General features: G+C 52.9%; 14 protein-coding genes across 14 annotated transcripts; 8 read left to right on the forward strand and 6 right to left on the reverse strand.

Moving 5' to 3' along the window:
• Nucleotides 1-30: 30 nt before the first annotated feature.
• On the forward strand, nt 31-1,465 carry SAICODRAFT_80522 (uncharacterized protein). The gene has a single exon (XM_019171207.1). It carries the CDS (start codon nt 53-55, stop codon nt 1,346-1,348), a length of 1,296 nt encoding a protein of 431 aa, XP_019024113.1. The 5' UTR covers nt 31-52; the 3' UTR covers nt 1,349-1,465.
• A 185-nt stretch (nt 1,466-1,650) lies between these two features.
• Nucleotides 1,651-3,737, forward strand: SAICODRAFT_7599 (uncharacterized protein; the record flags this gene model as incomplete). Its single annotated transcript, XM_019171002.1, has 2 exons — nt 1,651-1,797; nt 1,854-3,737. 2 exons carry the CDS (start codon nt 1,651-1,653, stop codon nt 3,735-3,737), a joined length of 2,031 nt encoding a protein of 676 aa, XP_019024114.1.
• A 67-nt stretch (nt 3,738-3,804) lies between these two features.
• On the reverse strand, nt 3,805-4,733 carry SAICODRAFT_30408 (uncharacterized protein). The gene is made up of 2 exons (XM_019167668.1): nt 4,081-4,733; nt 3,805-4,023 (listed from the first exon to the last, which is right to left on the reverse strand). Exons 1-2 carry the CDS (start codon nt 4,506-4,508, stop codon nt 3,915-3,917), a joined length of 537 nt encoding a protein of 178 aa, XP_019024115.1. The 5' UTR covers nt 4,509-4,733; the 3' UTR covers nt 3,805-3,914.
• Nucleotides 4,633-5,885, reverse strand: SAICODRAFT_30410 (DUF605-domain-containing protein). Its single transcript, XM_019167669.1, has 2 exons — nt 5,598-5,885; nt 4,633-5,536 (listed from the first exon to the last, which is right to left on the reverse strand). Exons 1-2 carry the CDS (start codon nt 5,787-5,789, stop codon nt 4,727-4,729), a joined length of 1,002 nt encoding a protein of 333 aa, XP_019024116.1. The 5' UTR covers nt 5,790-5,885; the 3' UTR covers nt 4,633-4,726.
• Nucleotides 5,886-6,133: 248 nt separating this feature from the next.
• Nucleotides 6,134-6,648, forward strand: SAICODRAFT_43044 (Rad52/22 double-strand break repair protein; the record flags this gene model as incomplete). Its single annotated transcript, XM_019168722.1, has 2 exons — nt 6,134-6,334; nt 6,385-6,648. Coding segments are annotated over 2 exons (465 nt in total), but the record flags the coding sequence as incomplete, so codon positions are not given.
• Nucleotides 6,649-8,416: 1,768 nt separating this feature from the next.
• Nucleotides 8,417-9,373, reverse strand: SAICODRAFT_92749 (RNA polymerase Rpc34; the record flags this gene model as incomplete). Its single annotated transcript, XM_019171829.1, is given in 3 exon segments — nt 8,417-8,786; nt 8,802-9,197; nt 9,253-9,373. 3 exon segments carry the CDS (start codon nt 9,267-9,269, stop codon nt 8,417-8,419), a joined length of 783 nt encoding a protein of 260 aa, XP_019024118.1. The 5' UTR covers nt 9,270-9,373.
• A 561-nt stretch (nt 9,374-9,934) lies between these two features.
• On the forward strand, nt 9,935-11,552 carry SAICODRAFT_57096 (Serine/threonine-protein kinase orb6; the record flags this gene model as incomplete). The annotated part of the gene is made up of 4 exons (XM_019169507.1): nt 9,935-10,092; nt 10,150-10,324; nt 10,379-10,704; nt 10,757-11,552. 4 exons carry the CDS (start codon nt 9,935-9,937, stop codon nt 11,550-11,552), a joined length of 1,455 nt encoding a protein of 484 aa, XP_019024119.1.
• A 734-nt stretch (nt 11,553-12,286) lies between these two features.
• SAICODRAFT_30414 (uncharacterized protein) lies at nt 12,287-13,332 on the reverse strand. Its single transcript, XM_019167670.1, has one exon. The coding sequence runs from the start codon at nt 13,286-13,288 to the stop codon at nt 12,587-12,589; it is 702 nt and encodes a 233-aa protein (XP_019024120.1). The 5' UTR covers nt 13,289-13,332; the 3' UTR covers nt 12,287-12,586.
• Nucleotides 13,333-13,882: 550 nt separating this feature from the next.
• Nucleotides 13,883-14,194, forward strand: SAICODRAFT_45686 (uncharacterized protein; the record flags this gene model as incomplete). The annotated part of the gene is made up of 1 exon (XM_019168822.1): nt 13,883-14,194. A coding segment is annotated over one exon (312 nt), but the record flags the coding sequence as incomplete, so codon positions are not given.
• A 2,688-nt stretch (nt 14,195-16,882) lies between these two features.
• Nucleotides 16,883-18,539, forward strand: SAICODRAFT_92759 (SHQ1-domain-containing protein; the record flags this gene model as incomplete). Its single annotated transcript, XM_019171831.1, has 4 exons — nt 16,883-16,957; nt 17,008-17,686; nt 17,739-18,213; nt 18,272-18,539. 4 exons carry the CDS (start codon nt 16,883-16,885, stop codon nt 18,375-18,377), a joined length of 1,335 nt encoding a protein of 444 aa, XP_019024122.1. The 3' UTR covers nt 18,378-18,539.
• An 11-nt stretch (nt 18,540-18,550) lies between these two features.
• On the reverse strand, nt 18,551-19,216 carry SAICODRAFT_19373 (uncharacterized protein). The gene is made up of 2 exons (XM_019166086.1): nt 19,099-19,216; nt 18,551-19,029 (listed from the first exon to the last, which is right to left on the reverse strand). The coding sequence occupies exons 1-2, from the start codon at nt 19,171-19,173 to the stop codon at nt 18,637-18,639; spliced, it is 468 nt and encodes a 155-aa protein (XP_019024123.1). The 5' UTR covers nt 19,174-19,216; the 3' UTR covers nt 18,551-18,636.
• A 107-nt stretch (nt 19,217-19,323) lies between these two features.
• SAICODRAFT_92762 (ribosomal protein L17) lies at nt 19,324-20,312 on the forward strand (the record flags this gene model as incomplete). The annotated part of the gene is made up of 3 exons (XM_019171832.1): nt 19,324-19,469; nt 19,538-19,699; nt 19,752-20,312. Exons 1-3 carry the CDS (start codon nt 19,410-19,412, stop codon nt 20,310-20,312), a joined length of 783 nt encoding a protein of 260 aa, XP_019024124.1. The 5' UTR covers nt 19,324-19,409.
• A 196-nt stretch (nt 20,313-20,508) lies between these two features.
• SAICODRAFT_7610 (uncharacterized protein) lies at nt 20,509-21,050 on the forward strand (the record flags this gene model as incomplete). The annotated part of the gene is made up of 2 exons (XM_019171007.1): nt 20,509-20,920; nt 20,980-21,050. The coding sequence occupies 2 exons, from the start codon at nt 20,509-20,511 to the stop codon at nt 21,048-21,050; spliced, it is 483 nt and encodes a 160-aa protein (XP_019024125.1).
• Nucleotides 21,051-21,180: 130 nt separating this feature from the next.
• SAICODRAFT_30417 (kynureninase) lies at nt 21,181-22,662 on the reverse strand. Its single transcript, XM_019167671.1, has one exon. The coding sequence runs from the start codon at nt 22,639-22,641 to the stop codon at nt 21,274-21,276; it is 1,368 nt and encodes a 455-aa protein (XP_019024126.1). The 5' UTR covers nt 22,642-22,662; the 3' UTR covers nt 21,181-21,273.
• Nucleotides 22,663-22,671: the final 9 nt, after the last annotated feature.

Below are 22,671 nucleotides of genomic sequence, written 5' to 3' on the forward strand. Positions count from 1 at the left end.
GCCGTGTGCGGAACTGTCTGTATCCAAAGTACTACACCATCAATATTATACGATGCAGGACATTCCGGAAAACGAGTTGGAGATCTATGAGGGGGTGGATCAGATCAGGGCCGAGTTGCGCGAGCTGAAGAAGGATCGCTCGCAGTATATCAAGACGGCGGATGTGTTGGCGCAGTACGAGAGGTTGATCGAGCAGGTGGACAAGCTTGTTGCAGTAAGGGAGGGTGATGGTGGTGCAAGATACGAGGAGGATGACAAGATGAATATTTTGTTGGACGACACTTTCCAGCTTCTGTCCGTGTTTTTTCTCAGCATTGGACGCACGCACTCTACACCCGCCACCTACATGCAAGCAGCAACCATCAAGCGTCTTCTCGACCATTTGAAGGAAGCTGGATCGTACACTGAGAATGACCTGAAACCAATTTCGGAGCGTTTGGAGCAGATGGAGTCAATCATCGCTGCGGACGAGAACGCACCCGCAGGACTGACCCGATTCTTGCACAGAAGGTTGGAGGCGTGCAAGATCATCCTCGCCGAACTGTACCACGACATCTGCCACCTCTCTCCCGAACTCGTTCCCATACAACAAAAACTAGTCAGCATCAGGCGTCAAATGACCGGTATCGCCTCGAAGAAGTCCTACAGCCCGACAGAACTCAAGCCCCTTCAAGAAGAACTCAGAAAACTCGATGCTCTCCGCGTGGATGGAAACTGGCTGTCCCCCAACGGCGGAATCCCCGAAGGTCAACAGCTCTGCCAAGGTCTCCTCTCCGAAGCCTATGAACTCGCGCAAGACCTCATCGCATCCCAAGGTGACGTCGCCGGACCCTTGCGTCCAATCTTCGAACAACTATCCGAACTGAAGACCCAGTTGGAGAGACTATCCCTCCTCCACCGCTGGACCCTCCGCGAAACCGACCTCTACACCTTCCAACAGCGCCTAAAATCCCTCGAATCCCAACGCACCGGCGGCAAATTCCACGCCCCAGACGGCACAATCCCCTCCCGCGGTCAATCCGTCCTCCTCTACGTCCTCCGCCGTTCCTACGCTCTCCTCTACTCCCTCCTCTCCGCATCCGAACCAGTCTCCGAAGCACTGATGCCGATTCATAATCAGTTGACTACGGTCCGGAGATGTTTGCTTGATGTGCAGAAAGGTGGGGGACCGTGGAGTGCGAGGGAGTTGTATCCGTATGCGATGAAGTTGGCTAGTATTGATAATTTGAGGGTGGATGGGAAGTTTGAGGGGGTTGGGGGGACGGTGCCGGAGGGGCAGGGGGCTGTGCATGCGTTGTTGAGTGAGTGCTATGATATTTTGTATGAGTTGAGGAGTGAGGCGGAATAGGCACGGGCACGGGCACGGGCACGATATTGCGGCAGCTGCTGAGGTGGAGGAGAAAGTGTACGTTTGCATGATATCCTTGATTTTCTTGGTTTGTTTGGTCTTGAAGTTTGTCGGCGTATGTCCTTTCTCGTTTTTTTTTTGGGTTTGTCAAGCTAGCTATCATATCAGTTATTCATGTCCATTGTCCCCAGTCTCCGTACTCCAGTACAGCTGTCGCGGCCCCTGACGTACACCCATATCGATCCGCAGCACATACAAACTCCATCTCAGCCTCCCCCAGCAGGGCTCGAGCGTCAATTGTCATGGGAAAGAAGAATAACAAGAAGGATAAGAAGCACGCTGCGGCGGCGAATGGCAGTTCGGCGCATCAGGTTGCGGTGAGCGTGGAAGGGAGCGGGGCGCAGTCTCCCGTCGAAGAGGTGGAGCAGGACCAGGTGCGGGTCAATGAGGTACTGCTGGTATTGAAGTCTCGAATACGTTTGAAGCTAATGGCTGGGATTTATAGGAAGCGGTTGTGCAGTCCGTTGCAGAATCAGTACCGGGAGAAATAGCCAACTCTGATCTACCAACATCAGACTCACCAGTCCTCGTCGAACCACCAAAATCCGAAACAGACACTGTGGTATCTATACCATCATTCAACTCCGAAAAGACAGAAACGGTCCCCAAAACTACCTATGATACCCTCCTCGCCGAGAACGCGGCTCTGAAACAAACCCTCGAAACCCTCGGCGAAACTACAATAAGTCTCTCCTCCTATTCGGCCCTCCAAGACGAAATCGAGAAACTTTCCGCGGAAAAGTACCGGGCGGAGACGGACGCAACGATTGCGCGGGTTGAGAAGATGGGTGCTGTGGAGGATTATGAGGGGATGGAGGAGGAGAGAGATAGCTTACGAGAAGAGCTAGAGAAGGTTAGGGCAGAGGTTGAAAGTGTGAGGAGGGAAATGGTGGAGAAGGCGAAAGAGAGATTGAGGCTTGATGAGACGGTCAGGATTGCGCATGAGAGGGAGAACGATGAACTACGGGCTCAGATAGAGATATTGCGATCCGCAGCCGCAGCCGCAGCAGCAGCAGCAGCAGCACAAAAGTCGAGTGAGGCATCAGAAGGATCAGAAGGAGCAGGAGTTGAGGAACTCCGCCGCGAACTTGCCGAAGCAAAGGAAAACGTCCAGCTCGCCGAAGAAGAACGCGACAAAGCCGAACAAAAACACCGCGAACTCCTCCAAAAAGTCAAAACCATGCGCTCAACTCTCGGCGAACGTCTCAAATCTGACGCCGAAGAGCTCGAAACACTACGATCACAGCTGACGCGCCTCGAAACTGAGAACAAGGAATTGAAACAAGCGTTGGAGACGGTACAGGAGGAGTTTGGGAGGGTTAGTGATGAAAGCGATGAATTGAGCCGAGAGGTAGCGAAGATGCGAAGCGAATCGGATAAGGGCTTCGCAAAATGGACAGCGGAACGACAATCCCTCGTCACCAAATCGCGAAACCTCGACGCGGAACTCGCATCCGCTAACAAAACGCTTTCTTCACTTGAATCGCTCCTCCAAGAAGAACGTTCCCTCCGTGAAGGTTTTGAAGCCCGTGTTGGGGAGTTAGAGGAGGAAGTTCATGCGAGACGGGAGGCGTTCGAGGAGCTGATGGGTAGAAGGGAGCAGGATGGGATGGAGATGGAGAGACTGAGGGGGCAAGTTAAGGAAGCCAAGGAAGCGCGGGAACGGGAGGTTAGGGAGATTGAGGAGAGGCTGCAGGGTGACATCGACAGACTTGTGACGGAGAGGAAGGAGTTTGAAGAGAGGGCAACCGATGCTGAAGCCAAGTTGACAACCGCCAAAGCCGATCTCGAAAAGCTTCCGAAGCTACAAGCCGACCTCAAAGAAAAAACCCTGGCCCTAGCAAAGGCTCGCCACGAATCCATCATTCTAAACGAACACCTCACCAAAGCCCTCCGTCTTCTAAAACGCTCCTCGTCCAGCTCCAACTCGACAGTCGATCGACAACTCGTCACGAACTTGGTGTTGAAATTCCTGTCATTGCCTAGAGGTGACGCAAGAAAATTTGAGGCATTGGGTGTACTGGGAGGATTTTTGGGGTGGACGGAGGAGGAGAGGGGGGTTGCTGGGCTCGCACGACCAAGCGGCAATGCCTCGGGCGCAGCAGCTGGAGGTTTGATGAGCCCAGGGTTGCAGAGCCCGTTAGGGTTTAGGAGGGTTAGTTCGACGTCAGCGCTGTCTGCTGCTGATTATTTCCCACCGGCGGGGAGGGATGAGAGTATGAGTGATCTATGGATACATTTTTTGGAGAAGGAGGCGGAGGCGGGACGGACGCCCAGTGTCAGTGAGGGTCCGGATTCGAGTGCGATTGCGAGTGCGGATGCAAAGTAGGAAGCAGGAGAGCGGTCGGTAGAGCGAAAGGGAAAGAGACAATGTCAATTTAGCATGAGGCAACATTCATCCAAAAGCTTCGCTAATTTAGCGCATTCAATCGGTTCATTCAGCTCCGTTCCGTCTTTAGTCATGCAGTCCACGGGTATAGTATATACAATCGTCCTCAAGAAGCACTTAGAGCTCCTTCTTGGTAGCAACACGCTCGGTGTGCTCCTTGTTCTCAAACGGAAAACCACTGGTTCCTTTAGTCGTATCCGCTCCAGTCTTCCTCGAAATACGTCCACTAAAAACAACCATTAGCCTTGAGATTCTCTTATTAGAAGCTTTGCGGGTGACATACTTGTCAGTAGCAAAAAGCATACACCATAACCCAACAGCAGCCAAGACACCCTCAACAATTGCCGCGATATAGTACGTGAACGAATGTCCCTTCGCTCCGAACGCATACGTCAACATCATCGCCGCAACGTGATAAGCCATCGTGATGCCCAATGTAGGAACCGTATACGGTGCTCTGGGGTCCTCCTCTGCCGTTGTCGCTCTCAGACTCGATGTCAACGGAATGGCTCCGGTAAGGAGGAGAGAGAGAATGGAGAAGGAGAGGAGGGTTAGGCCGAGACCGCGGGTGAGGTAGATCTCGAGGGGTGAGGGTTCACGAATCTCGGGGGAGAGGAGGGTGACGATCATTGTTGGGGAGGCGAGGAGGGGAAGGGATTGAAGGGCGCCCCAGAGGGCGGTGCCGTAAGAGTAGCCGTGGTAGACGTCCATATTGGTTGTTTGTGAAGAATGTTAGTTGGAGGGTGGTGAGGTTTTTGTACTTTATGGCGGGGCCTCCTCATGACGTCACGGGGATCCGCATGACGGTGTGCGCGTGCCCAGCACACCTCCTCCATGCTGTATGTTGTATGTCGATTGCGCACAATACATAGGACGAATATACCTCTTGCCTAGTATCCCCCGACTGCCATCCCACCACCAACCACCTGCTACCGTGCCCCAAGCACCGCCAACCCCCTCCTCAACTCCGCAACCGCCGTCTCCACATCCTCATACTCCAACGCACTTATCGCGAATCGCGCATGTTTTCGCGCTTGTTGCATCTCGTCTTCCGTCACCTCCTTCGCCCTCACTTCTTCACGTACCGGGGCGGGTGGTGTGGGATGTGAGGGCGCATGGAGTTCTGTGTCGGGGGGTGAGTCGTACCGCTCCGGCGCGCTCGGTGATACATGCGGGAAGTATGATGACGCTACTGGTGCTGGTGCTGGTGCGGGTGCGGGTGGATTGTCATAATACCCTCCGCCTTGGATGGGTGGGGAGATTGTCCGGTCCGAGAAAGGGTCGAGAGAGGAGTCTTCGGGTTCGATTCCGGGTGGAGGAGGGGCTGATGCCATTTCCTCCACTTCCGCTTCCACTTGTTTCTGTTCTTCCTCCAATTCCGTCCTCCGTTCCACATTGGGGTCCATTTTGGTTTTGACGCAGCGGAGGATTCGAGCAGCTTGGTATTTCGCGTACTTGATCTTCTCCGCACAATCCCTCCCCGCAGCCAACGTCCGTGCCCTTTCTACCTCGTCTTCGCCTTCCGCTTCTGCTTGTTCATCTGTGTCGAGGAAACACCCGCGCCAAACTTCGAGAAAGCGGGAAGCGGCGAGGAAGGTGGTCGCTGTTTTGAGGGAGGCGCGGGCGACGCGTTCTTCGTTGTCGGCTGTGGCGAAGATGCGGAGGGCAAAGGTTAGGAGGTGGGTGCGAGATGTGGGTTTGGATGACATGGTGGGGTTGTCAGCTAATTGTGCGCGAAACTATATCAACACCCGTATGTCAGCACTGTAGTGATCGCAGAAGGGAGGGAGTAGTACGCACGCTTTCGACGTCGTCCATGAGGGAGAAGACGTATGATCTTACTTCGGGGTCTGTCGTTGCGCGAACGATGGGGATGGAGAGTTGGACGGCGTATTCGAGGCAGTAGTAGGAGACGACTGGGTCTGCTGTCCGTAGTTCGGTTGAGTGCTTGATGAACTGTGTCACCGTCTTCATCGCTGGTGCCGCTGCCATGCTGGATCACGATCAGAATCAGAATCAATAGATGTTGATGTTGAGGAGGACCCGCGAACGGATCAGTTGCCCGACGTACGTGGATCGGAGTGCGGCAGACGTGCAGTGAACGACAGGTGCGCGTCTTACAGCCAAACCTCGATAAACTCGCGTCGTCCAGCACAAAACACCAAAGGGAGGCGAACAGACAACAACCAGCTGCAGCTCTGATCAGCATACACCTCCTCAAAATCAACAGTCAGAGGTAGAGAGTCAAGATGCCCGCCCCAGGCGACCAACACAACGACGGCCCCAGTGGAATCTTCCGCAACCCCTACCTTCCCGCCACCGCCGACCCCCCACGAAACCCCTACACCGCAGCTCAAATCTTAACTTTGCAGCACCAACTCAACAAATGCCTCGGACCAGAATTCGTGACGCAGCGTCCCGGCGCAGGCGGACAGAAGGTCAGTTATGTGGAGAGTTTCAAGGCGATTCAGCTCGCGAATGAGATTTTTGGGTTTAATGGGTGGAGTTCGTCGATTAGGGCTATTCATCAGGATTTTGTACGTTGTCTCACTACTCCCTTGGATGTAGAAGACTGACACGGGCACAGGCTCACGAGATCAACGGCCGCTGGTCCATGGGCATCTCCGTAACCATGCGCGTTACCCTCCAAGACGGCACATACCACGAAGACATTGGCTACGGCTCCATCGAAAACACAAAAGGCCTGGCCGGCGCTTACGAAAAATGCAAGAAAGAGGGCACGACGGATGGGCTGAAAAGGTGTCTTCGGAACTTTGGGAATGTGTTGGGGAACTGCGTGTACGACAAGGAATATTTGGCGAGGTTGAAGAGGGTTAAGGAGAACCCGGTGAGTTTCCTCCTGATGGGGATGGTGATAGTGTATGGGATTTCATGCTGATTCGTGATGTGTGTTCGTAGGTAAGGTGGAACCCCGCGACATTGCACCGCCGACCAGAGAATCTACCACAAGGCCAACCCCGCCCAACCCACTTCTCCCAAATAACCTCCGCCCCACCTCCCGAAGTCGTCGAATATTTCACCGTTCCCCCCAACCATGGCCCCACCTCCGTCCCCACTCACCCCCCCACCAACCCCACCACCATGCCCCCCCACATCCAAAGAACCGAAACCCACGAAAGCAAGGAAAGCGACATGTACAACGACGACGAACTCGACGACATGGATTTCGATGGGATTGAGGCGGAGTTGATGATTACGGAGGAGGAGGAGAGGTTTGGGGTGGAGATGGGGGGGTATGATGCTGTTGTGTTGGATGAGGGGGATGAGGGGAGTGGGGGGTATGATGGTGGGAATGGGAATGGGAGTGGGGTGAAGGTGGAGAAGTCAATATATGCGGGTTCTGGTGGTGGAGGATACAACAGTGGCAATAGCGTGGGACAGAACCACGCACAAGGCGCCGGCGCACCGACGTTTGGACGAGTTCCCGTGTTCAATGTCGGGAACTCGAGGTCTGGGGCTGGAGCACCAGCACCAGCACCAGCACCACAGCCTCAGGCGCAGGCGCCGGTGCAAGCACCCCATTGGAATAACAATCGACCGGAGACGGTGAAAGGGCCGTCGGCACCACCGGCGCCGGCACCGGCACCTGCGGGGAATGGGAACTGGAGTAATAACGGCAACAACGGCAACAACGGCAACAACGGCAACAACGGCAATGGTGGAAATAATGGCGGCGGTAACGGAGGTGGTAATAGAGGTCGTAATGGGGGCGGGAGTATGATGCAGAGGTCGAACAGTATGGGTATGGGACCACCAGCGCTACCCGCATCCGTACCCGCACCAGCCGCTGCTCCCTCAGTACTCGCTGCTGCCCCCGCGAGTCCAGACTCCGCTATCGCACCGCCTACAGACTATGATCAAGAAGCCCCACCAGACGCCATCATTGCCTTCATGAACGCCCGCGCCGCAACAGGCCAAACAACCGCCCTCTTCGACCCAACGAAAGACTCGCCAATCCTCAAGCGTACAGCAGGGATCGAGCACGCAAAGTCGAGTCCGATCAGGAGAGATGGGAAGCCGGTTCAGGCCAAAACCGGTACTTCGGTGCCGCAACAGCCGCAGTTTGGTGGGGCTCCGGGAGGAATTGGGAGGAGGATTGGGGTGCCGCCGAGTCCGCTTGGTGGAGGGGGTGGAGCGGGTGGAGCGGGTGGAGCGGGTGGAGGGATGGGTGGGTTTGGGAGGGTGAAGCCGTTTAAGTTGCCGACAATGAATTTGGGACAAGCGCAAGGAGGGGGGTCATTAGGAGGAGCAGGTGGGGCAGGGGAGAAGAGGGTGTTTGGGGATGCGACGGGGGTGAATGTTAATGCTGGCGGGGGTAATATGGGAGGTGGAGGACCACCAGGAGGTGGGTCCGGAGGGACGGGACCGGGGATGGAGGGAGGTGATGCGAAGAGGACAAAGATGTGAAGTATGTAATTAATTGGATTTGAGCAGAAAAGGGAGTACAAGGGAGTTGGATTTCGGTGTTTGTTCTTTTCTGCATTTCTTCATAGCCATAGTGAACAAGCGACAATTATGCTCGTTCTCAGCATGTAAAGGTTCGTTCGTAATATCGCCTTTGCCCTCAGTCACGTCCCTCCCTTTGTAGCTGTACCAGTTCAGAAGATCTCCTCCTCTCTATTCCCCAAATCACCGAGCCACTCCTGGTAATACACACAACTCCCATGATTCACCGGTCCACCCTCCTTGCAAACATCAAACACCGGACAATTCCCACACGGCGCCTCCACAAATGCATTCTGCGCTATCTTATTGAAGTCACGTACAGCAGAATATGTCATCCCATCTGGCCTCTTCTCAATCTTTCCATCGTAGATCAAGACATCCAACAACTGCATGATATCCAACACTGTGAGTTCGGTATTCGTGATTCCCATGTTATTGACCCATTCATGGATTTCAGTCGCGTTGGGGTAGCACCTGGTATAATCTGGCACATAATGCGTCGCCCGGATCTTATCCCCCGCCCTCTTCTACCGCCACGCCCGGTCTTTCAAAAACTTCAATATCCCCTCACTCAACCCCAATATTAACCCCTCATCCAACCCATCATCACTGTAAAACACACCGCCACTCAAACTCGCACTAGGCTCCAAATCGTACAACATGTACCACTTTTGGGTTGGTTTCTCGACCTTTTTGACTTGTTTGATCATTTGTTTTGATTCGAGGCGTTTGATTACGTTCGTTACGGTGACTTGGGGTAGATTGGATCTCTTGCGAAGTGTGGCGAGGTAGATTCCTTCTGTATTGACGGGCTGGACAATTTGGTAGACAGTTTCGTCGTCGGGATTGAGGTCAGAGAGGCGGGCAGCTTCTTGAGGACGGAGGCCACGGTACATAATTTCTCTACCATTTTGGATCTGGATTTCGACCATTCTTTGGAGACGACTGTCAGTGAATGGCTTATGGGGGATGGGGGGGGGAAACATACGAATCCCAACAACTCATTCACTGCTTCTGCGATCTGATACTGGGCCTTATCTGGTAACATGTCGTTGACCTCATCTTGGGACTTGAGAGTTGGGGAGATTGCAACCAATTGTTCATGGAGGAGCCGTGCTGTAACGTAGACTTCTAAATTTAGAAGCTCGAGGATGTAAGGTTCCTTCGCGGCATTGGCATCACTCCCTCGCGTTGGGCTGCATGAGCCCACTCGAAGCCTAAACAGACCGAGTAGCAGCACCGGGTGGAGCATATAGACTCTGGACAATTGGACAGTCAGTTCGTTGCTTGATATCGATTCTGCTGGTACGGAAACGTATTTCGAGTCGATTACAGCTTAGAAGGATCAAGGATCCTTGTGGGGTAATCTATTCCATACACGACGTCGACGCACCGAACACCAAACACGCAACACGAAACAATCACACTTCGCTGAGACAAAACACAACGACAAGCATCATCAAGCAGCTTAATTCGAGATGAACGGCTACTACCAATCTCCTCAGCAAGCTCAAGCCGCCGCACAGCAGTACTACCAACAACAACAACAGGCGTATCAACAGCAACAGCAACAAATGATGATGCAACACTCGCAGCAGCATCAGTATCAATATCCGCAGGCACAGTATGGATATCTGCAGCCTCAGTTGCAGCAGAGTGCGTTGCCTTTGATGGCGGGTGGGGGACAGGGAGGGGAGGAGGGGGTGCATTATCAAAGACAACCAGAGAGGTTGACGAAGACGCAGCAGGAGAAGGCGGCGACGGCGAAATTGAAGTTGGAGCATTTCTATAAGGTTGCTGTTGAGCAAGCTGTTGAGCGGAATCAGCGGTAAGCTTCGGTTCGTTGGATGTATTTATGCTGGCGTGCTGACTTGTGGGCGTGTAGACGACTCGAGGCTGAACAGAGACTGGCCCAAGACCGGGGATCTGAGGAGAGAAAACAGAGACAGTTGAGAAGTTTGGGAGAGAAGGAGAGTCAGTACTGTAGATTACGACGAACCAGACTCGGCCTCGATGATTTCCATACCGTGAAGGTCATCGGAAAGGGTGCTTTTGGAGAGGTGTGCATGATGTTGTCTTTGCCAAAAACCGAATACTGACGATATTGTGCACAGGTCCGCTTGGTACAGAAAGTCGATACCGGCAAGATTTACGCCATGAAGACACTTCTCAAGTCCGAGATGTTCAAGAAGGATCAGCTCGCACACGTCCGTGCAGAGCGTGATGTCCTCGCCGAATCTAACTCCGAATGGGTTGTGCAGTTGTTCTACTCATTCCAGGATGTGAATTATCTGTATTTGATTATGGAGTTCTTGCCCGGTGGTGATTTGATGACGATGTTGATTAAGTGGGATACGTTTAGTGAGGATGTGACGAGGTTTTATATTGCGGAGTGTGTGTTGGCGATTGAAGCGATTCATAAGCTTGGGTTCATTCACCGGTTTGTTCAACCTTTTCTTGTGCGTCTTGAGTTTTGCTGACGGAAGGTGCAGTGATATCAAGCCTGACAACATCCTCATCGATCAGTCTGGTCACGTCAAGCTCTCCGACTTTGGTCTCTCGACAGGTTTCCACAAGACTCACGACTCGGCATACTACCAGCGTCTTCTCACAGCACCAAAGCCTTCATCCTCGTCATCGAACCCTCAAACTCAGATCCATCTGACCTTGAAGGAGCGCGTGGCAACTTGGAAAGCAAACCGTCGTGTCATGGCTTACTCCACCGTCGGTACGCCCGACTACATCGCCCCCGAAATCTTCCTCCAGCAAGGCTACGGCATGGAATGCGACTGGTGGTCCCTCGGCGCAATCATGTTCGAATGCCTTGTCGGCTGGCCCCCCTTCTGCTCCGAAAACGCCCACGAAACATACCGCAAAATCATCAACTGGCGCGAACAACTCTACTTCCCCGAAGACGTCCACATCTCCGCCGAAGCCGAGGACCTCATCCGTCGTCTCATCACTTCCGCCGACCACCGTCTCGGCCGCCACTCTGCTGACGACCTCAAGGCGCATCCGTTCTTTGCGGGTGTTAATTGGGCGACGATTAGACAGGTTGAGGCGCCGTTTATTCCGCAGTTGAAGAGTATTACTGATACGAGTTACTTCCCGACGGATGAGTTGGAGGATGTGCCGGATGCGCCGGCGGTTGCGGCGATGAGGCAGCAGCAGGATACGGCGGGTGCGCAGCAGAGTGGGAATGGAGTTGCGGAGACTGGAAAGGATTTGGCGTTTGTTGGGTATACGTATAAGAGGTTTGACATGATGACCAAGAAGGGAATGTGGTAGACCAGCATAAGCAACAAGAGAAGATGAAGGCGGAGTGGAGAGTGGAGGAGGAAGAGTGCAGGCGATGGACGGTGCAATTGTTTGCTATTTATTTTTGGCTTTTGAGTTTGGGCATGGTTTGTTTCTCGTTAGCGAATATCAAAAATAAAAGTTGGTTGGCCATATGCTCCACACCGATGCATGTGTATGGATCGTGTGACTCTCTGCCCCATATGACGTCTGTCAGTTGCGGAGGTCTCCCCCCATATAACCCCCAAGCAAACCAGGAATCCTTGTGCGAAACAATGAGCTACCTTTTCCTAGAAGCAATGTCCTCAGCAGCAGACATCGACCCAACCATCCTCGCAACCCACGAACCGGACGAAGTCCTCTCCTCAACCTCTAGCTCTCCCACGGACGTCGACACCAAGGCCGGGTCGTTGGGGTTGCTTCACACGGAGAGTCCGCAAGAGATGATGACACACGAGACACGCGGACATGCGAGAACGAATACTATGGACACCACCGTCAGCGAGACGGCGAAGGAGGAAATGGGCGCTGCGAAGGGGTTGCATTTGCCTGGTGAGGATCAGGATCCGCATGGGGGGATGATTATGGATCAGGCAGTTGGAGGACATGGGAAGGGTAGGAGGGAGGGTGATGAGACACATTTTGGGGCTGGGAAAAGTGAGTTTGATGAGCATACGCTTGACTTGAATTTGTGGGCGTAAAGGCTGATTGTGGGTGTCGTGTAGGGTATGTTCATTGAAAGAGGTGGGGGTGGGGGGTACGGGCTTTGAGGTGGACTGATGAAACAGTCATTGAGGATATTATTGAGGACTATATCTTTGTAGCAGCAGAGTCGACGTTAACTGCAGGAAGGAGCACGCTGCGCAGTGGTTGTGAGCTTGCCCCAACTCGTGCTGTATGATAGGCGGAATACATTCTTTTGGCCGGGCTCCCGTTGCTTTCGAAACTCCTGACGCCCGTCCCTGTCCCGTCATAAATCCATGTCCCAGGCATATATGGTATCTTCACCTCCCCTCTCCATCCCCTTACAACAAAATCAACAACGCCAACACAACAACCAACACAACCCCCAACAACCCCACACACCACCCCCCCAACCAATCCTCATTCCTCCTCAACACCTCCCCCACCCTCTTCATCCCCATCTTCAGCTTATCCTGCGTCTTATCCGCCAAATCCTCGACTTCCCGCAGTAGGGACGATTGATCGGCGAGTTCGTTGGACATGGTGTGGGCTTGGGAGTTGAGGGTGTGCAGGGATCGGTGGAGGGAGGTTAAGTTTTGGTCTTGGTCGGCTATAAGGATTTGTTGGTGTTGTTGTTCGAAGTCGCCCACTGCATCGCCGCGTTCAAGGTCGGGGTTTTCGGGCGGTGAGCGGCGGGAGGAATAGGAGGTCCGGGAAGGGAGGGGTTTCCGCATTTCTTCGCGCATGTCGTCGAGTTCGCCTTTTACTTCTGACACGAAGCGTTTCCGTTTCGTAACTTCTGCTGTGTCAAGGCCATACCGCGACGGATCGACCTCAACAACACGTACGCTTTCCCCCAAATCCTCGAGATACTCGTTCTCGATCTCGCGTAACACGGCATCTAACTCATCCTTTCCCGTAACCAATTCCTCTGATGCTGGTGCTGTTGCTCTTATCCTCAGGTAGGACGAGAAGAGGGTGCGAGCTTGGTTGAGTTGGTTGAGAGTATCTGCCTTGACCTCCAGAAAGGGATCTTCTGCCATTGCAGTTGAATTGATGTTGTTCGGTTTTTTGGATGGGTGACGTCGTGGTGGGGAGGGAGGATTGTGCCCTTGCCCGACCGTTGTTCGTACGGCAGGATTACTGCTGTGTGCAGAATTCTTGACGCGCATTCCCGTACATGCGCGAGAAGATATGTCCCGATGTCGACCGCGACAAGGTAATCAACCAATATGCTTCTGGGAAGGACGTCTGTTGATATTGCGGCCAACATCGAGAGGTCTCCTCGCACAGTTTACCGCATTGTGAAGAGATTTGAGGACACAGGGCTTACTGAGCGTGAGGGCAACTCAACCTGCGGGCACAAACCGGCTATTGACGAGTTTCTGGGCTCGGTAAGTAGACTACTACTGCTTACAGGTACCACCAAGGGCATCACTAGACGACCGCAGCAAATTAAATACTTGTACGACACAAACCTACCCTCTATCAAGACGGCTGTGCTGAGTTTCTCAACGATCAATTCGCTACATCTCTATCGCGCTACCATGTCACCCGCTGCCTGCAAATTTAGGGTTTGGGTTTGTAACCAGATCTTACGCGCAAACCATGCCATTGAAATTGCTGCCTATACTCAAGAGCAGCTGGTATTTCTCGACGAATCAGCCGTGGATGAGCGCAGGTTCACAAAAATTTGTGAACCACTGACTGGCACCCGCGCCGTCCAGGAGAAGGTCTTTGGACGTTTGACACGTTGGAGTGTGCTGCTGGCATTGACTACTGAAGGCTTGGAGGCGCTACGCATCGTTCAGGGGTCCTTCAATGATGACCAATTCGCCAAATTCATTAACGAGGAGCTGCTACCAATCGTTGGTCCATTCCCTGGTCGAAACAGTGTCATTGTGCTTGATAATTGTCGACTTCATCATGAACCAAGGGTTGCTGAACTCTTAGTGAACCAACATGGGTACCACATTGTTTTCTCACCACCGTACCCGCCCGACCTCAACCCAGTCGAGCTCCATTTCAGCATGATGAAGGCCTGGATGAAGAGCAGAAACAGCGATCCTGACGCCCGTCTCGCCCCTCCCTCCTTTATCTGCAAAGCGATCGACTATATCAACACAGATGTCAAAAAGATCCGCAGTTTGTGTACACGGGCTGTGGTTATGCGCTACGCGGCATGGATTTGCGCGAATATGTTGATAACAACTGTCAAATGGCCCCTCGAGCAGCTGAGCGGGTGTAGCTATCATTCACTAGTTAGTCTCAGTAATTTCATGAATCAAAGGAACATTTCGTTCATTATTCACATACTTGCCGTTCTCATGGGTCATTTCCCGGGTCTTGATCATTCCACACCCCAGCGCCGACAAAAAACTCGGGATATCTCGCCAACCGCAAATCGGATCTCGGAGCGTAGAGAGTATATAGATTGATAAAAGTCCCCTGAATCCGTTCCCACCTTCAAATTCGGATTTGAAGGTTCCTGGGAGAAGATACCAACTGTTTCTCACCTCTCAGCCCGGCGCTGCGGCTGGTGTGGCACAGCGCATATATGCATAAATCTGCACATCACATCTCAGCAGTATTTGGCAGAGTACAGCAGCTGGTGGAGTGAAATCTGCGAGTTAAAGGTATCAGGATATTCAAAAAGTTACTCTCTATCTCTCTACGCTCTTACCGTATTCCCAAGTTCAATGGCTGTTGAGATATCTTTGAAATTGTGAGTGCGCCGGGGTGTGGTATGAAGATTTAGGAGTGTGGAATGATCAGGACCCCATTTCCCTAACAAAATGACTGGGAACTGCCCCACCTGCATGGGATGCAAGTGTAGCTTACTAGACTACGCTCTTCTGAGACAAATAGTATGCACACTAAGCCCTGCTTTGGTGCGCATGTCCAGCATATTGCTTGCTAATTCCTGCGTTAGAGTGCAGAATGCTTGAGAACGTCACTTCGTACTCGACGGAGTATGTGAGAGTTTTGTGAGCTTATTGCAAAAGAATCAAGCATTGTGGATTGGAAAGCAGTACAGTACGACAAAGATAACTATAAAGCAAAGCTTTCTTCAAACTCCTGGCTCTCGTAGACCTCGAAGGGTGTCTCCTTTAGGCCTAGGGGTCAAGGCTTCGATTGCTGCACCTGCTGGATACCTTTCCAAACCGGCCACCACTGGCGCATAATCCTCACCCATCCATGCTTCACAGGTGGTAGGCCATTGGCCTCAATGTTTTTGAGATCGCCATGCACTACTCCATTGTCGCTTATTGCATCTCGAACTGTTTGACAATTGAAGTCGATGTAGTCTGGAACCTTGGTCTTAACATAGGCTAGAGCCCCCGTCCAAATCATCAGCAGCTGGCCCTTAAAGAGGGCTTGAGCCTCTGAGCATTTGCGTGTCAATGGTCGTGGTTGTTGGGGTCGGGGTTGGAGTAGGCTGACTGGAGGGAGGTAGCGGTAGATCGAATCGAGGCGCAGTCACTGGTGTAAGTAGCTGAGGGACACCGGACGAAGAGTGCCTGCTTTCAGGTGTTTCCAATTGATCTGTCGACTTGAATGGTTCAAGCAACCGAGCAAAAAGGGGATCATGGATGGGCGGATCCTCGATGGTAACTCCAGGTTCTTTCGCCACCAAGTACTTAGACCGTAGATTGAGGAGATCATTGGTAATGTATCGATGTTGGTGAGAAAAAGGATGAACATAGCAGTACTGCTGGTGGTGCTTGGCGCATTTGTGCTTAGCCTGCAGGGTCTGAACAGCAAGGATCCTTTTGTAGCGTTGAGGATCATTCGCAAGTTCATTTGGAATGCCCTGGAGAGCATTATTGGTAGCACTGTGCCTAGGTCGAGGGATGAGAGGCTTTGAAGCCTTGGACTGAGTCTGAGAGGCGTGCACGGGGTTTGCTCGTCGAACTCGGATTGAGAAGCAGCCCTTGTAGGGTCATAGTGTGTATAGGCTAGGACGAACACTGTCCATTCGACCTTGGGTGTATTGCGCCCAACGCGGACGGCATCAATGAAGGCTTCCCAGTCGTCCTCCGTTCGTAGTCTACACCATGGTGCATCCCGGCTCCTTCCACGGCAGACTTTCCAGTTGATGTTGGGCTTCAGGGAGTATTTGTTGACGCCTTCGACGACCATATGATCATGAAGCAGTTCCTCGAGGGCGAGATTGATCAAAAGCTGCTCTTGGTCGGCCCAAGACCTGACTGGATTGACCGTCCAGGGTGCTTGAGGGTACTTGTGGTTCTTTTCCCTAGTGGCGAGAATGAAGACCCGGAATCGTTGAATCTGATGATAGTCAACCGGTGCGTCTTCGTCTTTAAGTTCAATGACTGTCTAGGCCTTTTTTCCCTTTGGACTGTATTTGTAGGTGGTGGTGAGGCTGCATCCTCAAGGAGACGGGAGGGCAGTTTGTGGATACCAGTCGATGCCCTGCGCTTATGAAAAGCCTTAGCAGCTCCTTTCAGTTTTCTACGAGGTGTTTTCAAGCTTTGACGGCTTGTTTGGTGGGATGGTCGCGTCCTGCGCGAAGACGCGATAAAATGATGCACGTCACGAATTTTGCACGCTGCAGTAATTCGTGAAAACGACCGCACCATAATTAACTCTCGAACAACAACAACCAGCACACGATGATCACGCCGTCGTTTTCCGTCACTCAAGATGAAGAGTTTGTTTTCATCGAGATCAACGCGCCTTACATCAAGGTACGCCGTCACTCGCTGCTTATACCGTCTCCCTACTGACCGTGCGAAAGGCTCAAAACATTGAAATGCACGTTGCAGACGAGACATTTATCTTCAGTCTAAAGCCATACTACCTGCGACTACGCTTCCCTGCGCCCTTAGTCGAGGATGACCGCGCTCATGCCTCCTACGACGTCGGCGCCGGCGTTATCTCCGTCAAATTGCCCAAGGAGAACAAGGGTGAACATTTCCCAGACTTGGACCTGATCTCAAAGCTATTGGCGAGGTCTGGGGAAGCTGCTTCTGCGACTGCACCAGAAGCGCGGGTTCAGCTTCCGTTGATTCAAGTTATGGATGATGGATCGGGCGAGAATGCTGGTGATGCGATGGTGGATGCGCAGAATGATCTTGCTCAAGCGAGTGAGTTTGATTGGGAACTTCCGCAGGAGGTAGCGCCTGATGTTTCGGAACTGTTACATGCCAAATATGGGTTCAATCTCATGTATCAGGGACACTTCACATATGCGCAAGAAACGGCAAATGATATCAATGAGATTATGGAGCCGGAAAAGTCAACGGCTGAGTCGAGAAAGAATGAGAGGTTGATGAAGGAGGAGGTGAAATTTGATGAGGCATATTACCAGACGGACTTTGTTCACACGGAGGAGATTGACGAGTGTATCAAGTGGAAGTCACCGGCGTGGACTGCTCTGAGAGAGCTCCAGAAGGCCGAGAAAACCCAGTCAGAAGGTGATGGTATTGGCTTCTACCGTCCTCCTCCGGCAAGCTGACACTATTACAGACCCAACCACCTCATCCCCCGAAATCACCTTCGACGACAAGGAAACAGAAGCCCTCCTTCGTCTCCCCCGCCGCGAATACATCATCTCAGACCCCCGCTCCCTCTACCTCTGCCTCATTCCCCTCCTCTTCGCCCACGCCTACGACACGCGCACAACCCTCAACGACCCAACCCCCGAATCCGCCTGGACAATCGGTAAGCTCTCACCCACAATCGCCTGTCTCGACTCCTCTTTCCAATCGATTCGCGAAGTGATGGTAGCGTGTACGAGGCGAGCTTTAAGTTATCCCCTGTATAGGAACTGGAAACTGGTGGAGAAGTGTTGGGAAGATGTGTATTGTGCACTGAGGCTTGGGAAGAGGTGGGTGTTGAAGTGTTTGTTGGGGGTTCGGGAGAGGTTTGAGTGGCATGACGTTTATTACATCTATAACAAGATTATTGTGGAGGATTTTTGTGTGTGGATTCAGAGTGCGAAGTGAGTCCTCGCTTTCTGTTGAAGACGTGTACGTGTGATGATGCTAATGGTTGAGCAGTGATAATGTGATTAGGACGTTGGCGCATGAGGTGCGGCATTGCACGCTGGCTAAGAGTGAGACGGGGTGGGATTTGGAGGAGTTAGAGAGCAAAACTTCGCAATAGATTACTTCACAGGAATCATAACTCTCACGTTGAGCAGGGTCGAGAGGGCTGTGCTAGGTTGATATCAGAGCGGTGGTCGGAATATGGGAATGATACCCGGACCTTTTGGGTAGGCAATCGCTAGAATACGATTCGGTTAGAAACCACGCATTTGTACGCATGATATCACGAATGTCCCCTTGCTCGTCGAAGTCGAATCTCTCTAAGTTGTGGTATATTCAAGTCATGCTTGGTTAGAATCATACACTCCCACCCTCCCTCATGCCTTCCCAATCAAAACCTCCTCCCTCTTCCCCCTCTCCACATGTTCATCCGTCAACAACCTCTTCTCATTAACCCGACTCCTCCTCGCATCCTCCACAGCCTCCGCCTTCTTCTCCGCCGCCTCATCGATCTTCTGCTGTACCTTCTCCCACCCTCTTCGTCCCAATCGAACAATTTCGCTCGGGATTGCGGCGTAGTCGACATCATGCTGCAGGTATCTGATTCCGGATTCGAGACCAGCGTTCCACCTGTCTGCGAGATGTTCGGTGAATGTGCGCGGGATGTGGGTGGAGTGGAGGTCTAAGGGAACGGAGGGTGCGTTGAGGGAGTCGAACATTGCGCGTTGGTTGTCCAAGGAGCTTTTAATGCCGTTGGCGGTGGTGGTCATCTGTCAATTGGACCTCGAGGTTAGCATTTCGTTGGCGATGAGGAGAGGTGAGGGAAGGGTGGGGTGTACGTGGAGGTAGGCACCGTAGGTAACTGAGGTACCCAGCAGGACCCCAGAAACAACGGGCCAGATCAATCGAGGCATCGTAACGAAACCAAATCGAGATTTGTGGTGGAGTGTAACGTAGACACCCCTTCAGCGCCCCGACGTACAAGTCCGGGGATCAGATACAGCCTAGCCCCAGGGGCACCCCTACAGCACCCGATTTTTGGAGTACGCAGCGAAATAGGGATACGACCGATCAAAGAGCCCGGATCTGTCTATTTTCTCTCAAAGGCATATTTATCACGTCCAGCCTCCTCGGGAGAGAATAAGACAAGATGCCTATTAAGAGAAATATGCGTGGGTTGCATCGGACGAGCTCGCACCGTAATGCTTTGGTATGTGGTCCCTGGGATGTCCTGGTTGTTGTTGTGGAAGAAGGCTATTAATGATGGGATGTGTATAGTTGAGGAACATGGTTGTGTCGCTTGTGATGCATGAGTCTATTCTTACGACATGGCATAAGGCGAAAGAAGCACAGAGTGTGGCAGATAAGATCATCACGATGGGAAAGCAATACCTGGGTGGAGACAGAAATGCACTCATAAAAGCACGGGGTTACTTCTACGTATGACCGTCCTCCACACGTCCTGCAGGGCTGGCCTAACACGCTCGTACAGAACCAAAAGGAGCCGACGAACAAGCTCTCCACCATCCTCGCCCAGCGCTACAAGGAAAGACCAGGCGGCTACACCCGCGTCCTCCGCGCCGACCCCCGTGTCGGCGATAAAGCCCAAATGGCCGTCCTCGAATTCGTGGACGGCGCCCGCGACACACGCTTCGCCATGACCGCCCGTACCCTCGCCCACGACGAAATGTACGACAAACCCCAAACCCCAATAACCCTCCGCAACATCGTCAAAGTTACCCGTTACCGTGGGGAGACCGGAACGGCCGAACTCAAAGATTTCGCGCAGAAATTCAAGGCGGCGTTTCAGAGACGAGGGTTCCATGCGCCGGAGCAGGCTCCGAAGGAGATGGAGAAGCATATGAAGATTAATGATGAGAAGATGAAGAAGATGGATAAGGAGAAGAAGATTAGGGAGACGTGGGTTGCGGAGAAGGAGGCGCTGAAGCTGTTGAAGGAGGACAAGAAGAGAGAGGAGCTTCAGAGGAGGCAGGTGCTCAAGGCTCAGGCAATCGAGAACCGGCGCAAAAAGGCCAAGCAGGTCGAGGCCTAAGGAGGGGTGATCATGGCAGGTGTAGATAACCAAATATCATCATTCACGATTTCGGTGTATTTTATTGGCCTATGCCCGGGGCAGCACGTGCCTGCGCTACAAACTCCACTCGAAGCCGTGCACCTTCGCTCACCACCAAAAGAGAAGCAGCCAGAGGAGCATACAATCCAGCATACACCCCATTATACCCCCCACAATGCTCCGATCCGCTCTCAGAACAACCCTCCCCTCCCCCCGGCCCGCCCTCGCCCTCCGCTCCATCTCCAAAGAAATGGGCCCCGTCGAACCCACCAAACTCACCCCAGACATGCAACCCTCCATCCCCCAATCCAACCAACACGAAGCCCGCACCCTCCAAGCACCCAACCGCACCACCACTTGGTCATCCAGCCAAATCGAGCGCTCACAAGCTATGAAGGGACCCAGGTTCGAACAAACCGATTTCGCGTTGCAGCCTACGCCGTATGCGGCTGTCGAGTTGATTAAGGAGGAGCCGGTTAGGTTTTTGGAGAAGAGGGTTGCGAGGTGTGATGGTGGGGGTGGGCCGAGGGGGCATCCTGCTATTTACATTAATCTTGATAGATCGGGACCTCAGGCTTGTTCGTACTGTGAGTGCACGCCCTTTCTGGTATGATGGGAAGATTATGAATGCTGACTTGGATAACAGGCGGTGTCCGTTACGAGATGAAGCACCACGATGACCACACGCACTCCCTTAACTTCATCCAGGGACAGTAAGAAAAGACGGATTTGAGGTGTTAGGGGCCGGAGTGGAGGTTTGGGGAGAGCGGTTGGGAGTGGGAAGATGGACGACGAACATGTAAGATTCGCACAGGAACATCATAATACACATTTTTCGATACAATACTCCGGGCGCCAATCATTATGCATCGTTTTGTCTTTGGGGTCTAAAGATCGCAACCTATCCTTGCACTTAAGCTTGTCTACCCACCCCTCACTTCTACAACTCCTCCACAGCCTTTTTTAACAGCCAAACAAACCTCCACACCTCCCGAAAAGTATTATACAACGGCGCCGGCGCAACCCTAATCACATCCGGTTTCCGCTCATCAACAACACACCCCGCCCTCTCCAACCTCTCAAAAACCCTCTGCATCGTGCCTTCCTTAAACAACAACGAGAGCTGTGCTCCGCGTTCAGAGGGTGACGTGGGTGTGATGATCGTGAAGGGGGGTGAGGGGCCGGGAAAGTGGGTGAGGAGGAGGTGGTGGAGGTAGGTTGTCAGTAGTTGAGATTTCGCGCGGAGGGCTGTCATGGATGTTTGTGAGAAGATTTGGAGGGAGCCGAGGAGTGCTACCACATCCAACACGCTCGGGTTCGAGAGCTGATACCCTGCCGCGCCCGGGATAGCCTTAAACACGTTCTCCATCCTAAACCTGGACGCTTTATCGTGGCCCCACCACCCACTCAACCGCGGTCTGGGTGTTTGGGATAGTGAATGGCGTTCGTGGATAAAGATCGAGGCGATTGCGCCGGGTCCTGCGTTGATGTATTTGTAGTTACACCAGGCTGCGAAATCGACGTCCCAGTCATGGAGTTTGAGGTCGAGGTTTCCGGCTGCGTGAGCGAGGTCCCATCCGACGAGGATGCCCTTGGAGTGGGCGTGTTGGGTGATGAGTTGGATATCGAAAGCTTGGCCGGTGTAGAATTGGAGACCGGAGAGCATGATTAGGGCGGTTGAGTCAGCGTGCTCGTCGATCGTGGCGAGGATTTGCGGGGTTGTTAGGTGGTAGTTCCCCGGGAGCGGATCGATCAGGATGAGGGATGAGGATGGGGAGAGTTTGTTCCAGGTTATTTGGGATTCGATGGCGTAGTGGTCTGACGGAAACGCTTTTGATTCCATGATGATCTTGTATCTCTCCTTCGTCGGTGTATAGAACGACGCCAACAGTAAATGCAAATTCGCGGTGAGTGAGCCCATGACGGCGACTTCAGCCGGTACCGCCCCGACGACTGTGGCCATTTGTGTGGTAACGGTTTCGTCTATCGCGACCCATTCGCGGCCGAGGGGGTGTCGGAAGTGTCCTTGTACTCCACGTTGTTTCCACACGGCGAGTTCCTCCAGTAAAAGAGATTCTGTGCGTTTTGGCTGTAGACCGAGGGAGTTGCCGCAGAAATAGATACACTCCTCGTTGGGGGTGTCGGGGGTTTGTGTGGTGATGTCTTTGCAGAGCGGGACGTGGAATTCTGAGCGGAGGTTGGAGAGGGAGTCGTGGGCGTCGCAGTAGGCGGCGAAGTGCTCGGACAGGACGTCTAAGGCGGCGTCGTTTGCGAGGTGGAGTGGATCGGAAGATGAAGATATTGACATTGATGTTGATGGTTGTTGGATCCGGAGGCA

This window comes from Saitoella complicata (genome assembly GCF_001661265.1).
Source record: "Saitoella complicata NRRL Y-17804 unplaced genomic scaffold SAICOscaffold_12, whole genome shotgun sequence".
NCBI lineage: Eukaryota > Fungi > Ascomycota > Saitoellomycetes > Saitoellales > Saitoellaceae > Saitoella > Saitoella complicata.

Coding starts and splice junctions, on each gene's coding strand:
- SAICODRAFT_30408 (XM_019167668.1), bottom strand. CDS start 4,508: ATGGACGTCTACCACGGCTACTCTTACGGCACCGCCCTCTGGGGCGCC. Junction 4,024..4,080: donor ATGCTTTTTGCTACTGACAA/GTATGTCACCCG, acceptor GGTTGTTTTTAG/TGGACGTATTTCGAGGAAGA.
- SAICODRAFT_30417 (XM_019167671.1), bottom strand. CDS start 22,641: ATGTCAATATCTTCATCTTCCGATCCACTCCACCTCGCAAACGACGCC.
- SAICODRAFT_80522 (XM_019171207.1), top strand. CDS start 53: ATGCAGGACATTCCGGAAAACGAGTTGGAGATCTATGAGGGGGTGGAT.
- SAICODRAFT_19373 (XM_019166086.1), bottom strand. CDS start 19,173: ATGCCTCGATTGATCTGGCCCGTTGTTTCTGGGGTCCTGCTGGGTACC. Junction 19,030..19,098: donor CCTACGGTGCCTACCTCCAC/GTACACCCCACC, acceptor TCCAATTGACAG/ATGACCACCACCGCCAACGG.
- SAICODRAFT_30414 (XM_019167670.1), bottom strand. CDS start 13,288: ATGGCAGAAGATCCCTTTCTGGAGGTCAAGGCAGATACTCTCAACCAA.
- SAICODRAFT_30410 (XM_019167669.1), bottom strand. CDS start 5,789: ATGGCAGCGGCACCAGCGATGAAGACGGTGACACAGTTCATCAAGCAC. Junction 5,537..5,597: donor TCATGGACGACGTCGAAAGC/GTGCGTACTACT, acceptor GTGTTGATATAG/TTTCGCGCACAATTAGCTGA.